Source organism: Neomonachus schauinslandi, chromosome 9 (genome assembly GCF_002201575.2).
Source record: "Neomonachus schauinslandi chromosome 9, ASM220157v2, whole genome shotgun sequence".
NCBI lineage: Eukaryota > Metazoa > Chordata > Mammalia > Carnivora > Phocidae > Neomonachus > Neomonachus schauinslandi.
In genome coordinates this window covers 139,527,878-139,543,934 of record NC_058411.1, presented here as the reverse complement: position 1 = coordinate 139,543,934, position 16,057 = coordinate 139,527,878, and the positions used below count along the sequence as shown (strand labels likewise).

Sequence of the window (16,057 nt, the reverse complement as noted above, 5' to 3'; positions counted from 1 at the left end):
GAGCCCCACGTCGGGCTCTCTGCTTGGGGAGCCTGCTTCTCCCTCTGCCTGCCACTCCCCCTACTTGTGCTCTCACTCTCTCTCTCTGTCAAATAAATACATAAAATCTTTTAAAAAAAAGAAGAACTGAACACTTGATGGGTTGGTTTCAATACAATGCTGCATAGGGACCTAAGTGGAAAAAAGAGAATCCACTAATAATTCATGGATAAAACCACCCTGAGTTGGGACATGTATGAGGCAGACCTGGCCTGAGAAAGTGCCCCAGGGTAGGAGAGAGGCAGAATAGCTTGGTCCCTGGATTTGGATCCCACCTCTGCCACCTAGTAGCTTTGTCGTTTTGGCCCTCTCTGGGCCTTGTTTGCTCTCTAGTGGGCGGGGAAAGATTTAATCAAGTGGTCTTTTAGATCCTTTCCTGCTTCTCTTTGTGGCTGACACTCATCTGGTGGGCGGGGCATTAGGGACTTTTGTCCCAAAGATTCTCTTCCGGTAGTGATTACCTGTTTGTCAGTCCTTGCTAAAGAGCCTGAATTATGCAGAACACTCTTATTGGCAAATGATCAAACACCTGATTAGACTTAATCTTACCAAAATGTGAGATGTGTTGGAAGGCTCTTGGTATATACCTCACGGAATAGGAAGAAGTGGCCAGAAAACTAAGCAAGGATGCTGAATCCAGGGCCTTCAGTTTTGTCAAGATCTCGTCTCTTTGCAGCCTCTCCACAAGTGTGGGTTTCATTTTCTCCTTTTGCACGGTTGCCCTATTATCTGAGGAAGGGGATATGTTCACATTCTCTAGCATCATGAAGCCAGGAAATTGTTCCTCCTCTGCTATATCTAATTAGAAAAATCCCAAAAAGGACTCCCAGTTAGCTTGGTGTGAGTTGTGCCCATACCTGGACTGGTCTCTGTGGTCCTAGGAATGGTTATTCTGGCCCACGTTGGGTCACATGTTCACCTGTGGACTGTCACTGTGATCAGAGAAGCAGAATCCTATGGGAAGACGGCATTTGCCTTTAGGGACGACTTGGATGCCATAGGAAGAAAAACAGTTCAAACAAAGTCCTGGTGTGTGGGAGATTTATAAAAACATGGTCTAGGGGGGCGCCTGGGTAGCTCAGTCGTTAGGCGTCTGCCTTCGGCTCAGGTCATGATCCCAGGGTCCTGGGATCAAGCCCCGCATCAGGCTCCCTGCTCAGTGGGGAGTCTGCTTCTCCCTCTCCCACTCCCCCTGCTTGTGTTCCCTCTCTCGCTGTGTCTCTCTCTGTCAAATAAATCTTTAAAAACAAAACAAAACAAAACATGGTCTAGGAGATTCATGAATGAGGCAGCAGCAGTCTTCAAACATCTGTTTGTATACATCTCATTGATTAAAAAAACAACAACCAAGATACCCCACAATGAGGTATTAATTCACACCCATTAGGATGGTCAATGTCAAAACAATAGAAAGGCGTGTGGGTAAGGATGTGGAGGATTTGAAACACATGTGCATTGCTGAATGTAAAATGGTGCTGCCACTGTGGAAAGCTGTGTGGTGTTTCCCAAAAATAAAACAGTAAATGTAGAATTACCATCAGTTCCACTTCTAGGTATATACGCGAAGGAATTGAACCCATATTTGTACACCAGTGTTCACAGCAGTACTATTCACAAGAGCCAACAGGTAGAAATAACCCAAATGTCCATTGACAGTTGAGTGGATAAACAAAATGTGGTGAATACATACAGTGGAATATTATTCAGCCTTAGAAAGGAAGGACATTCCGGTACAAGCTACAACATGGATGAACCTGGAACCTTGGACACAAAGGACAGAATGTATGATTTCACTTCTATGAGGTTCCTGAAGTAGTTGAATCCAGAGGGACAGAAAGTGGTTACCAGGGACTGGAGATGGGGCTTGTGGGGAGTTGTTAGTGTTTAATAGGCACAGAGTTTCAATTTGAGATGAGAAAGTTCTGGCAATACACAGTGACAATAGGCGCACAAAAATGTAAATGTACTTAATGCCTCTATATTGTATATTTAAAAATGGCCAGAATGGTAAAATTTTGTGTAGAGTTTACCACAGTAAAAAATTTAAAAAAATACAACGTACTTCTTGCATATGTAATTTGATATCTAATCATAAGTGAAAATGTATCCGGTAGAATAAAAATAGACCTGTTCGATACCTATTATCTATTTGAAAAATATGTAAACCCATTCTTTAACAGTAGGACCCTTTTCATTGTTCCTCTTCTCCTTTCCTCATATTTCTAGTCTACTTCTCCCATGGAATTTTATGCTCATGTAATATTTTACAATTATGGGTCTTTTGTTGATAATATGTTATACTTCTCAGCAACAAAAACAGTACATAAATTGAAGTTTTAAATTATTTTCTGTGACTAAAAGGCTGTAAGTGTTCTGGATTGCTGTGGCCTTTGATCGCTAGGACAATTGGTTTAAGACAATCTCAATGTTACAAATTTTCATAAAATTTTCTTTAATAATTGTTTATTGGAAGTGCTTCTTAATGAGATGAGACATTTAAAAAACCCATGTAATTTTGGATGACTCACTGCTGGAATGACACAGGGTTTTCAACACCAAATATATTCCTATTTTTTGTTTTTATAGGTCTGTGCTCTGAGTAAACTTATTCACATAAATACATAGATGGGAAATGAAGGAGTTGTTAGAGCAGTGTCTCTCAGTTGTTTGAACTCCTCGAGTTCTATGCAAAAAATCAGACATCTGTCATTATTTTTAGTCTTGTACTTGCTGACAGTTCCATTCACTCCTTCATATTTGTGACGAAGAAGGAACTGGAAGCCATCTAATTTGCGAAAAGATTTGTTACCTAAGTCATCAGTTACTGAATTTCTCAGTTTTTTTGAAAGTATACCAACAGTGCTTTATGAAGGTTTTAGATAACTACTATGTCTATCATTCTTTGACTTAGAGACCTTGTTTATCTCTTTTTACCTAAAGGGTTGAGAAAATTACTGTCAATTTGAAAATACATCTTTGCCAAGAAAGTATCTTAAAATGCTTTTTATCTTACCACTTTAAGTATGTACTGTCAAAACCTTGGGTCTCTAGATTCTAACTTGCTGTACTTACGGAAAATGTCAACCATAAAATCTCATGAAGTCAGTTCTTACCGTCAAACCAATTAGTTCAACCAGACTTGCCTTTTGTCAGAAAAAGTCTGACTTAATTTTCCCCTAACATTTTATTATGAACGTTTTCCAACATACAGAAAAGCTGAATGAATTATGAAGTGAACAGCCATCATACTCACCACCTAGATTCTACAGTCACCTTTTGGTCAGGTTGCTTTACCATGTACCCATTTATATATCCCCTTAACCATTTAGAAGTACATCTTACTTTCATAATACACTTCAAAGTAAGTTACAGACGTGGATATGATTCACTCCTAAATACTTCAGTATGCATGTCATTAACTAATGTTTAGTATTTGTTTACAATTTTTTGAGGTAAAATTTCTACACAGTGAAATGAATAAATCCTATATGGATCACTAGATGCATCCTGAAAAATGCACACACCCCACCCCAGTTCCCATCAGAATGTAGTGTATTACCATCCCCTCATAAAGGTTCCTCCTACCTCTTCTGGTTAGCTCCCTCCACTCCCCACCCTGTCTCCTGCAGAGGCAACCACCAGATTTCATCACATACTAGTTTTGCCTGTTTTCTAGAACTTCAAATGAGAGTGTGTATGTATATGTGATTCCATTTATGTAAAGCTGCTTCTACTCTAAGATTCCTCCATGTTGCCTCTATCCGTTTATTCCTTTTGACTGCTGAGTCATATTCCAGTCAATACATATGCCACATTTCATTCCTCTGTTGATGGTCACTTGGGCTGTCTCCGGAATTTGGTGGTCATGAATAAAGCTACTGTCGCCATTCACATACAGACCTGTTTGTAAACCCATACTTTCATTCCTTTTGGTTGAATACTGAGGAGTGGGATTGCTGGGTCATAGGATAGTGTTCTGTTTAGTCGTGTAAGCAATCTGCAGACTTTTTCAAAAGTGTTCGTACCGCATATGATAATGCATGGAAGTTCTGAGGGACAACACTAAATGTTGGCAAAATGTGGAGCCAGTCTTTCTAATGTTAGCCGTTTTGTGGGTGTGTACATAGTTCTTTGTGGTCCAGTTTGCATTTTTTTGACTAATGATGTTGAGTACTTTTTCAAGTGCTTACTGACCAATTATATATTTTTGTGAAATATCTTTTCAATATTTTATGCTCTTTTAAAAAATACTTTTTTTCTTTTACTTTTGAGTTAAGGTTTCTTTATACATTTTACATACTAGCCATTTATCAGATATGGTTGCAGATATTTTCTCCCCCTTTGTAGCTGTCCCGATTATTTTCTCAATGGTGTCTTGATGAACAGAAGTTTTTAACTTTGATAAGTTCAGTTTATCAAAAGTTTTTTTTTTCAGTATTTTTTAAAGATTTTATTGACTTGAGAGAGAGCATGAATGGGGTATGGGGCAGAGGGAGAAGCCAACTTTCCACTGGGCAGGGAGCCCAATGAAGGGGCTCAATCCCAGGACCCTGGGATCATGACCTGGGCTGAAGGCAGATGCTTAACTGACTGAACCACCCAGGTGCCCCCCACATTTTTTCTAATGATGATTACTTTCTCTGTCCTCCATAGGAAACCTTTGTGTCTGTCCATTCCCCACCCCAAGTCACAGAGAGTCTGTTTTCCTAGAGAAACTTTAGTTTTAACTTTTTAAGGTCTCTTTGATCCATATTGAATTAATGTTTGTATATGGTGTGAGGTCAGGGTGCATTTTTTTCCCCATGTGGATATGTGGTGGTTCCAGCACCATGTGTTAAAGGGTCTGTCCCCACTGAATTACTCAAAAACCAGGTATATTATTGGGCTTGCATTGACCACGTGGATCAATTGGGTGGGAATTAACTTTTTTAACAATATTTAATCTTTCAGTATATGAACATGGTACATGACACTTTAGAATCTAAACATTGTTAATATTCATTTAAAAAATATTATAAAAATCACTTTTTCGGGCGCCTGGGTGGCTCAGTTGGTTAAGCAACTGCCTTCGGCTCAGGTCATGATCCTGGAGTCCCTGGATCGAGTCCCACATTGGGCTCCCTGCTCGGCAGGGAGTCTGCTTCTCCCTCTGACCCTCCCGACCCTCCCCCCTCTCATGCTCTCTCTCTCTCAGTCTCTCTCTCAAATAAATAAAATCTTTAAAAAAAAAAAATCACTTTTTGTTATCATGGAAATAATTTGTGGACTTTATTTGAAGATTATTTAAAAGCGGTCAAGGCTAAAATAAGCCAAGGAGCCCATTTTTATGGTGGGACATAGAAAGTAAATCAGTTGTCGTCTCTCCTACCTTAATCTGTAATGTGATGTATAATGACGTATAACAAAAATCATATGTAAGCTTTCCCTGAATGTCTTAGCCATCATGTATGCTCTCTCATCTAAACTATTGTTTCACTTATTAGCATGCAGGTTAACAATAAATTATTCTGTAGAGTGTGAACTTCTGAGGAGTTGTGATTAACTCAAGCTTAACCTTTAATGTTTGGTGACTAGTGTAAGAGAAAGTTAATAAGTAAACTGGGGCCTGGAGATTGGCTTTGATCTGAGAGGCAACAGAGAGCTGTTGAAGGTACTTGTTTAGTGGAGTGAACACCACGAAGAAAGTGGTGTTGAGTAAGAATGGGGTGAGTTACCTGGAAGAGACAATCTGGGGTAGAAAAACCCTTTTGAACTTGTAAATTTAAACTTCCTCAGAGTGTGGCCAGCATCCCAGGAGTGTTGACATCATTTGGGAGTTTGTTAGGATTGCAAGTTCTGGGCTTGACCCAGACCCACTGAATCTGAATCCATGATTCAGAAAGATTGCCTAGTCATTTGTATGCCCATTAAAGTTTGAGGAGTCCTCCTCTGGAGAAGCTTGCAGTCTCCCTGGCTTGAGGGGTTAAGGGCCGTAGTGCAAACAGAGGAGTTTGAAATGATCTTGACAGATGTCTGACTCCTTGCACGTTTGTTCTTTCTCTTTAAGTTGGGCAGGGAGCCCAATGAAGGGGCTTTTCATTGGGATTTCCCAATGAAAAATCCATAAAGTGGATTTTCAAAATCATCATTTTGGTTTTCTGGATTTTTGGAGAAAATTATCTTTCAGACAGTCTTTTTAGAAATACATTATTAGAAATGCTACTTTATAGGCTTGTTAAAACCTGAAGAACCATAAATCATTGACTAAGTAGACTCAGCTGACTATAAAGTTAGTCATTTGAAAGAATCTAATGGGGACAAATGATCCAGTGTCCTTCTCTGCTTTTCCCAGGGACTGGAATCTGGGGATGAAGTTGAGATTTTTGTAAAAGAGCTCAAGTGTGGTTGCTAAACAAACTATAATAGTGTGCTGCTTTAAGGTCAAAAGAGGGAAAAGAAAGGAGAGGGCAGATCTTATTTTTGTATTGTTATAATTGTGCAGTTACTAAAGGAACATCCATTAGCAGCCTGCTAACCTCACACATACACTGTTCGTATTTTTCTGTTCCTTTACCAAAATTTCCATCAGCGCACAGAATCATCACATTGTTCTAGTCATGGTAGAGATGCAACTTTGTAGTCTGCTTATGCCCTTTAGTGTATTTTCCTCCTCTCCAGCTTCTTCCTCCTCCTCCTCTCCCTCTCATCCCTGGCCTCCCTAGCTCTGATGTCTGGTTCATCTTGGGCCCATGGTTGGGCTCATGCAGACACACCTTGCTTACCTTCTTCCCTGTTACCTCCTCAAAATCAGGTCTCCTTTTTCCTAGGATCACCTTGTGATATATCTTTCAACTTTTTGCAATCACCATCTGCCTTTGTAGAATGCCTTCATGGTTTCACAAGTGATGGCCTCCTGGTGCTGCTCTCATCTTACTTCCCCTACTCCCCAGATGCTCAGGAATAGTGGCTGCGGTGGACCCCGAGCAGTTTTGTGCTAAGTTCTGCCGGCAGAGGAGTCATCAGAGGACAGACAGGTTCCGAAGAAGATGGAAAAGATCAGAGTTGAGGCCACTCCAAGCCCCTGAGCCAGAGTCCCTGGTTCACCTCTGCATTTTGAGTCTGCCAGGGGATGCTGTATTTTAGATTGTGGCAAACTTTGAACTTTGGGTCAGTTTACTTATCTCCCTGAGTTGTATGGCTACTAAGAAATTTGGGAGATTAACTGTAAAGAAGATAACTGATATTTTTTCAAAGGGAAATGATTTTAAAATTTTGAACCAAATTAAGAAACTTAAATCAGAGGCTTTGTGTAGGTATTTGTATAGGTATGGATAAAGGAAACTTGTAGGAAAAAGCATTTAAGAGAGATTGTTCAATAGACTGCCTTTGAATGAGAATTTTCACTTCATCTTGCGCTGGTTACCAGCTTTTTTTTTTTTTTTTTTTTTTTTTTTTTTTTTTTTTTTTTAAGATTTTATTCATTTATTTGAGAGAGAGAGAATGAGAGACAGAGCACGAGAGGGAAGAGGGCAGAGGGAGAAGCACACCCCCTGATGAGCAGGGAGCCCGATGCGGGACTCGATCCCGGGACTCCAGGATCATGACCTGAGCCGAAAGCAGTCGCTTAACCAACTGAGCCACCCAGGCGCCCTGGTTACCAGCTTTTAATACTTCAGAGTGCTTAGTTGGTGCTTGGCAACAGATGATGAAAATAGCGTCCAGTAAAAAGGGGCAGGCTCCTGTCCAGCATCCGCAGTGAGTTTGAGAAGCAAAGAAAAGCTTTTGCTCAGTGAAATTACCCTTTGCCTTTCAGACCTCTTCCCTCACTGCATGTCAGCCTGGTTGACAGTGTGCTCCTCAAACTTTCTTTCAGTACAGAGGAAAGAGGTGGAGCAGAATGGTAAATTTGGAGAGAGAGGATTAGGCAGCCATTGGAAAAGAGGCTTTTTGAGTAAAAGGTTTCTGGAGGGGCACCTGGCTGGTACTGTCAGTAGAGCGTGTGACTCTTGATCTCGGGGTTGTGAGTTTGAGCTCCACGTTGGTTATAGGGATTACTTTAAAAAAAAACAAAACTGTTCCTTGAGTAAAACGTTTCTGAACACAACTGGCTGTGGATAGAGTGACCGTGCCTACCAGTTCACCTCCGGTCTCTGTTTAAGCTTGCTGTCCTGGTACAATTTTGTTTTAATTGAAGTATTATTAACATAGAGCGTGACGTTAGTTTCAGGTGTATGGCCTAGTGATTGGACGGTTCTGTTTGTTACTCAGCGCACAGTAAATAATGTCGCCGTCTGTCCCCATATGTTACTACAGCATTATTAACTATTTATCTAGTGTTGTACTTTTCATCTCTGTGACTGACGTTAAAACCGGATGTTTGTTCTGGTATGATTATTAAAATTTGCCCCCTTTCTCTCTCAAAAATGCCTTGGTTTGGATGATAAATTATATGGTCACCCTACTGAAAATAAAATACTGATGAAATACTTTGTGTCAGGCAGCGTACGAGACACTTTATGTGATCCTGAAAGGTAGCTGCATTTGCCACCCTACAGATAAAAAGATGCTCAGAAAGGCTAAGTAACTTGGCCGAGATCAGCCAGTGGCAGACCTGGTGAGCAAAGCAAGATCTATCAGACTTTTAAAGCTATTTAATTTTTCCCAGCCTGCTACATTAAGCATTTAATGGGTACGGGCTCCACTGATTTTTAGGATCTAGTGAAGGAATCCTGCAGTGGTAGTGAAAGCCTTTTTCTGGAAGAAACCGTGGAATGGAGAATATCTGGATAAGGACAGAGGTGATGCTTGTAGTGGGGACGCTGGCAGTGAAGGTCAGGTTGTATTTAGATCCCGGAGCTTCTGGATGCGCGTGGCCATCAATGTCCTTAAACAACCCTGCTGCTCGGGCCTGGATCAGTCAGCTTGGGGTGGGAAGGCTGTGGAAGTTGTATACATATATCGCTCAAACTTTCATGTGCATACACAGCAACTGGGAATCTTGTTAAAATGTAGATCATTTCTGTAGGCCTCAGGGGGGCCTGAGATTCTGCACATGTAACAAGCTCCCAGTGATGCTGATATTGCTGGTCTGCCACACTGGACTCTGGGCAGCAGGAATATGGTTAGTGATTAGGTTCTCTTTGCCAGGGTCATGGGGGTAGTCGTGTACACAAAACCCTCATTTTAGAGGTTGGGGAGGGACAGTTGCTTCTAGGCCTAAGTGGCCTCACTGTGGGTAGAAGGGACTATATGGAAAGGTGGTTTGGGGAGGGGAATGGGTACTTAAATATGGATGTTTTTAAAGGTAGCATTACATTTTTGTAGTTAGTACATACAGATTATTTTTAAAGTATACCCTTAGCTTGTGTGAAGTGGGGACATAGAGAAGCAGGAGGGAGTGTTCTGGGGTGAGGACAGCACAGCATGGTGCGGTGGTGAGCAGGGCTTTAACAAACACAGAGAGCAAGCAGAGTACCTACAGCCAGACAGGAATAACATGGATGGATGACACAGCAGCAAAGCTCTGGGGAAAAGAAAAAGAAAAAACCACCTCCAAGGGTAGGAGTCCCTCCCACAGACTGGTCATGTCTCCCCTCGGCTATGCCTGAATGCCTCAGGGCATGAGGGGACATAGTGCAGGTGGCTCTGGCTAGCTTCTCCTGTGGCTAACAGCATTATCCCCGCCTCTGCCCACCTGGGACCCTGTCATGGGCAGTCCCAGGTGGGCCTGCTTCCTGTATCTGGTTCCTCCTCGTGGAACACAGGAGAGCAAGCACCGTGACGTGCTTCCAGCCTGGTCTAGGTGTGAGCAGCCCGCCTGCTGGGGCTGGGACTTGGCTCTACCTTCTTTTCTGAGGGGGGAGCCTTGTGACTAGAGGTCATGATGGAAAAAGACTGATGGGGGAGAGCACGTTGGTAAAGAGGAAATGGTGGAGGTTCCACAATCTCTGGGCAGAGCTGGACTTCGTTGCTGAGCTGTGAGTGTCACAGAAGTAGGGCCTGGGTCCCGGGCAGCACCCCTGACTGAGGCATCTGTGAGCCTCCTGGCTGGCCAGTGTAGCTCTGAGTGCTCCTGGAAGGCCAGAGAAAGAGTATCAACAGAGTGGGGTGGGGGAAGCTCCTGATCTCTGACGAGGCAGAATACAACTGGGACCGTTTCTCCTCTTTCCGTCTCTCTGACAGTGTTCTAGCAGGGTCGCCCCAGTCTGTCCCTGTGGTTGCTGGAGGGTGGGGGAGCTGGACCTGACCTTTCTGCTCATGACTCACTGCGCATCCTGTTGGGGATGGGGATTGTCCTGGTCAGGGCAGCGCTTACCCTGGTGTGTGGGCTGTGGGACACACCTGAGCAGCCCACTGAGTCCCTTCCCTCTGCCACAGCTGACCCCTTTTCTCTGTGATAAACTGCTCCAGACAAGCCTGGAGCACCAGGTGGTGTTCCCCAGGGTCCAAGTGTGCCGTGTTTTTCTGAAGGTGATTCTCTCCCTCCGTGGTAAACACTGCTGTGTCAGGGTGCTGCTCAGGGCCACTTGGAGCACATAGATTTTTGCTAGCAGGATTGTGAAGCTTTGCATTGGGCTGCAAAACCAGGGCTTGAGCAAGCAGCTGGAGAGAGTCCAGGACTAGAGTGTTTTTGGGTTTGGGGGTGGAGAGCAGAGGGAGGGGAAGGGAGGGGCAGGAGGGCAGAGCTCCACAAGCAGGCAGTCGGCTGCTTTGGCTTTGCTGTCAGCAGAGAGGACTTCAGTCGTGCCTGAGGGCCGCTTGGCCACCATTGCTGGAGACCGGAGGGCGCTGCCTCGGAACCCTGACTTACCGGCACTGCACCCGGACTGTTCCAAGTAGCTGTTGTGCTATCTTTTCCCGGGGAGGCAAGTCTCCTCCCTGTCGTCCCCTCCTGCTCCTCCCCCATTCTGTGAGGGATGATGCCGCTCTCAATTGCACGGCTCAGCCGGCTGATGTCACTGGCAGCGGGAAGCATCAGCAGCCTGATCACATGCTGGCCCAGTCTGTAATGCAGACGGGATAGGGGTGTGTATGTGGGGAGGGGGGCTGTATGGCAACTGCTCTTGCTCTGACGCCCCCAAAAGTGCAGAGGCAGCGGCCGCAGCATCCAGCCAGCTTGGATGTCTGTTCCTTGGGCTTGGGGAAACTACTATTAATAATACTCATTGTTGATAATACTGGGGAAAACAGCCCTTAACTCTGGGGTTTCTGCTGTCGTCCTGTCCAAAGCAGACTTCCAGGACTCTGAAGAAACAGTTGCAAGCAGGATGCTTTTCCCCACCTCTGCGCAAGATTCTTCCCGGGGCCTCCCAGATGCAAATGACTTGTGCCTTGGCCTGCAGTCCCTCAGTCTCACAGGCTGGGACCGACCCTGGAGCACCCAGGACTCGGATTCCTCAGCCCAGAGCAGCACACACTCGGGTGAGTGCCAGGAAATGAGTTGGCTGGGGGAGGGGGACGCATGGGGTGGCGATCGAAGACATCCACAGCAACAGTTGTTCTCTTCCCCTTTGCATCACTCCCCCCCCCCCACCCCAATACAACATGGAGCTGTTTTGCAAGAGATGGAAATGCTGGCTGTGAGTGTGGCAGGACAGATGGTTGCTCGTAAAGGCAGGCATGGCTTTTCCACTTACCCTGATAAATTCCCTGGAGTTGTTAGTCTGCACCTGGGGTGGCCCTGAGAAGGGTCCCCAAGGTGACAGTCTTATGCAGAAAAGATCCAGCTAACCCCCTAGCGCCCAGGCCTGTCTTGGAGATGATGAAGCAAAACACTTTTAGGTGGGGGAGGGGACCTAAGGGGCTGATCACTGGATGTCCAGATTCTGTTTCTCAGTGGTTTTTAAAACTAGGGACTTGTATATGAGGATGGGTGGTCCCTGAATCATGGCAAGGGAATAATTTTAACCTCAGGTGAGTCCGGGTGACATTAAGATATTGGAATTGGCTTAACATATGGGTAAGAGCATTGAACCCTGGCAAGGGGTAGGCAGGGTCATTGGGGTGGAGTAACTCTAAGCTGCGGAGGCTTTGTTTTTCTTTGTGTGAAGGGTAACCAAATGGATGGAGAAGAGCCACTCCCCTTTAGGACCCCTTGTTGCCTTGGGAGGATTTGGTGGGGACAGATTGAAGGGGCTTCTTGGCAACCCCTTGAGCTGCTTCTGGTGAGACCTTCCTAGTGCCTGTTTATTTCCCTCTTGCGGTACATGGGGCGAGGGGTGGGGGGGTGCGTAGGGTTGGCCGGACCCAAGTCTTGGAGTATTCAGGAAGAATTGGGAACTTAGGAAATATGATAGAGAACTTAAAATCCATGTGTTTTTCTTTATGTAAATTGTGTCTTAATAAAAAGAGTATCAGCAGCAGATACTTTGGGAAGATGGAAAGGTAGTGGGGGTGGGGCAGCCATTTGCTGTTGGTGCTGACCATGGGATGCACTGAGCCTGCCATCCTTCCCTCGCCTCCCCTGCTCCGGAAACTGACAGTCAAGGCAGCAAGGTGCTGTCTTGTTGATTTCTCTGGCCTCCACCCTGTTTGGCGCAGGTCTTTTTTTAGAATGCTTTGCAGAGCCTGGGACTGTTGTGTCTGTTGGCATTTTAATGGCCAGTTGTTTCAGCAAAATCCCATTTGATTGGGGGTAGGGGGCTGGATTTTTTTTTTTTTTAATTTGATTGAGGATGGGGAAGAGCTTTGCCCTAAGTAACTACCTCTGGTTAAGGTAGAATTTCTTGAAGTACTGGCCTTGAGCTGACTCAGGTTTGTCCAGAAATGTTGGTAGGTGCCTTGTTCCCCTGGGCAAGCAAGTATGTATCCTGTGCCTGGAGATCTTGGCTCGGAGGCCATGGTCACTTCTCTTATGTGGTACTCTGAGGTCGACCTGGATGGCCTATGAAGCCGGCCTTGTCTTCAGTCCCATGGTATCTGAGCAAAAGACAGAAGAGCTCACAGAGGAGGTGGGCACCTGTCTGTGTGATCCCTGTTGGACTAAGGCACTATTTCGCTGACACCAGGTTGGGGCGTGGCCCTTCTTTGGCTCTGGTCTGTCTTAGCTGCAGGGGTCCTTTTGAAAAGTATTATGGCACATAGAATTGCAAGAGGACCCAGCTGGGCCTTGGAGAACACGGCCTGAAAGTCACTGTGAAATTGGGCTGTAAAAAATAGCTTGGACACAACCAAAATTTCTCTGGCTTCCCTGCTACTGAATGTCCTGTGCTTACGGCTATTTGTCTCCAAAGTGGGGATTGATTTATTTCTCCACCTTTCATCTCAGGCACTTTAGTGATAAATATTACATGATTCTGTGGATCAGGGAGGGACTGCAGTCTGTGGCCCTAGCATTCACAGGGACCAGAGGGCTGCCCCAGTGGTATGATCTGGCTGTGGGCAGGGTTGGTGTGGCTCTGTCTTCCTTTCTGAGGGTTAAGGACACACTCATCCCTGACCTCCGTGATGTCCTTGAGTTCTGAAGCTTTGGTGATGGCCACCCTCTTCTTCGTCTGAGCTCGGGGCCTTCTCGGAAAGCCCACATGAGGGTACCGCCTGCTGGAGTAGGAAGTAGGCCTCCCACCAGCCAGCTGCAGGGCCAGATTGGGCACCCTTGCCAGCAGTGTGGGAACATGCAGCCCACATTCCAGTGCCTACACTGCCTTCCCATCTGAAGACCAACTAGCTCACTTTCTTCAGCGGGGAGGAGGTATTTCAACAGCTCTGGACAGTCCGGGAGTTATCCTCACAGCATGGTGTACTGGGCTGTCTGTGTGGAGCTCAAGGTGCACGCTTATTCCTTGGGCTCTGCTTGGTGATACATTGCCCCAGGTAGCTATGGCTTTACGTTTGGCCATCTTCTGCCACTTTTAAGTATTCAGCAATGTTGGGGGCAAGGGTAGAGATGGCAGGGCTTTTGCTTGAATAAATTTAGCCAAGACTATCAGTCATTGAGCCCTAGCTGTGTGCCAGGTACTAGGTTATTCATCAGTGAATAAAATCCCCATGACTCTCAAGGGAAAAGCGGTGAGAAGGCATATCAAATGCAGCATGGTATTTGCTATGATGGGTGCTTCCGTTTTCTCCCCTAAGTGTTTTGGGGTGTTTTTTTGTTTGTTTTTGTTTGTTTGTTTTGGTGTAGGGACAACCTTTCGTTGGGTTCTCAGCATGAGGCTGGAACATGGAGACCTTTCTGAAGGGACTAGGGTCCTTCTGCTGCATGGGTTCCATCGGCCTCAGAGGCCTGTTTGAAGACACTGGAGTGGAATCTGGTTTTGAGATTTGTGCCCACAAGGCCAGTATTCGTTTGGATATGGTACTTTGTGGGGTCCCGCTCTCTAGACTCTGCCTGCCCTGAGGCCTCACCTCTTGCTGGGAAGGAAGCCCTTTTACTGTTAGAAGTGGGTGTTTCCCTTAGACCCCAGGTCTTGTGTCCAGCACTACCTTTGTCTTCCTGGCAGTGTCTTAAGTCCTGTATTGGAACAGCAGGGCTCTGAAAGCTGTCCTCAATAGCTCAGGATGGGGGATGGAATGACAAAAACCACTAGTTACTGACTGCTTCCTACGTGAAGTCCATCACATGATTTTAATGCTTGCACAGTCCTGTGAAGTGTGTACATTTGTTGTAAAGATGAGGAGGTAGGCTCACAAAGGTTGTGAAGTACCAGAAATCCCACAACTGCCAGAATTCTACCCAGGTCTCTTTGTTCCAAAACTCTTGTGCTTTCTGTTACATCTGTGTTCCTGTAAGCAGAACTCTAAAATGTTGGACAAGAACACTTCTGTTAAGGTGTCTCCACATATAGCCCCAGGGCTGTCCGACCAGAGGTGGTATGTTCCCTTGCTGAGGCCCCTCAAGGACAGGGCGTGCAGTGGACCGTTCTGACTCCCCTCCACCTGAGTCTGCTCATCAGCAGCACCACCGGATGGATCGGTCGTCCTGACTCCCCCCTGGGGACTCTTGCATACAGCATTACTCAGCAGGAAGGGGGGGGTGACTGAGAATCTACTTTCGGGGGGCCTGGAAGCCAGGGACTCCTAATGAATGCCTTGTACTGAAGCCCAGCGGGTAGACCAGATGCTCAGTCTGAGGATGCCAGAGGCCATGTCTTGTTTTTTCCTACTGTCCTATAGAAGGCCCCTTAGGGATTAACCTGTCAACCTTCTCTGGTTTGTTCCCTGACTGCTAACCAACCAGTCAGGTTATGTGTTACTTGCAGGCTCCCCATTGGTGGGCAGGCTGGATCAGCTTTTGCTTCTGCTACTGCTGCCCTTCCAAACAGCCTTTCTGAGGTGACATTCAAAACACAGTTGGGCTCTCGTCCGTAGAACACGGACTTACTTCCTGGACCCAATCAAGTTGTGCAGATCTGACTCCATTATCCAGGTTGTCCTGCTCTATCCCCAGCATGCAGCACAGTGCCTGGTTCATGGCTTTTTATAAGGATCTGTTGAATGAACGATGAATGCCAAGCCCCCATGTTGTTAATCCTGGGTAGTTTTAACTGTAGAATTCTGTCAAGGTCTCTCTTATTCTTCTGCCTCCTACTTGTTTTGATCAGCTGGATGGATAGATTTCTTCAAAGATCGGTATCTCTGAACCTCCATAGCTTCTAAGGCATGAAGACGCATTTACAGAAAATTTTGTCATACACTGGAACGTGAATTCTGTCATGGAGTCAGGTAGCCTACTGAGGGATAGCTTTCTGTGCAGAGAGGAGGGAGGGCCTGGGAAGCAGTAAACAATAGGGTGCCTCCTGGGTGAGAAATAAGTTGGGTAGGAGAGCATGTGTGCTGACCTTACGTAGGACTTGGGTATGTCATTTTTTCAGGTAAGGGAATTTGTCCAGTGAGCAGGACAGGGGAGAAGGGCTATATTGGGTACCACCTTGGACCTGTGGGATCCACAGTCGGTGGAGGCAGTTGACATTCAGAAGACTGCCACCTGAGTTGAGGTATGGTGGAGAGTTGAGGTACGGTGGAGAGTTGAGGTACGGTGGAGAGTGGAGGTACGGTGGAGAGTCGGGGTGCGGTGGAGAGTCGGGGTGCGGTGGAGAGT

The 16,057-nt window shown here is 45.6% G+C and overlaps 1 protein-coding gene across 3 annotated transcripts in view; it reads left to right on the top strand.

Moving 5' to 3' along the window:
- The first annotated feature begins 10,676 nt into the window (after positions 1-10,676).
- CPEB1 (cytoplasmic polyadenylation element binding protein 1) overlaps positions 10,677-16,057 on the top strand; it is a 26,864-nt gene continuing 21,483 nt past the window's right edge. Inside the window, exons 1-2 of one of the 3 annotated variants that reach the window (XM_021680576.1) lie at positions 10,677-10,883; positions 11,251-11,439. In XM_021680576.1, coding sequence (XP_021536251.1) covers positions 11,286-11,439 — 154 coding nt within the window. In that variant the 5' untranslated portion in view covers positions 10,677-10,883; positions 11,251-11,285. Of the gene's footprint in view, positions 10,884-11,250; positions 11,440-16,057 lie in introns of those variants that run through there. The other 2 variants (XM_021680578.2, XM_044917940.1) reach the window with 2 other exon arrangements.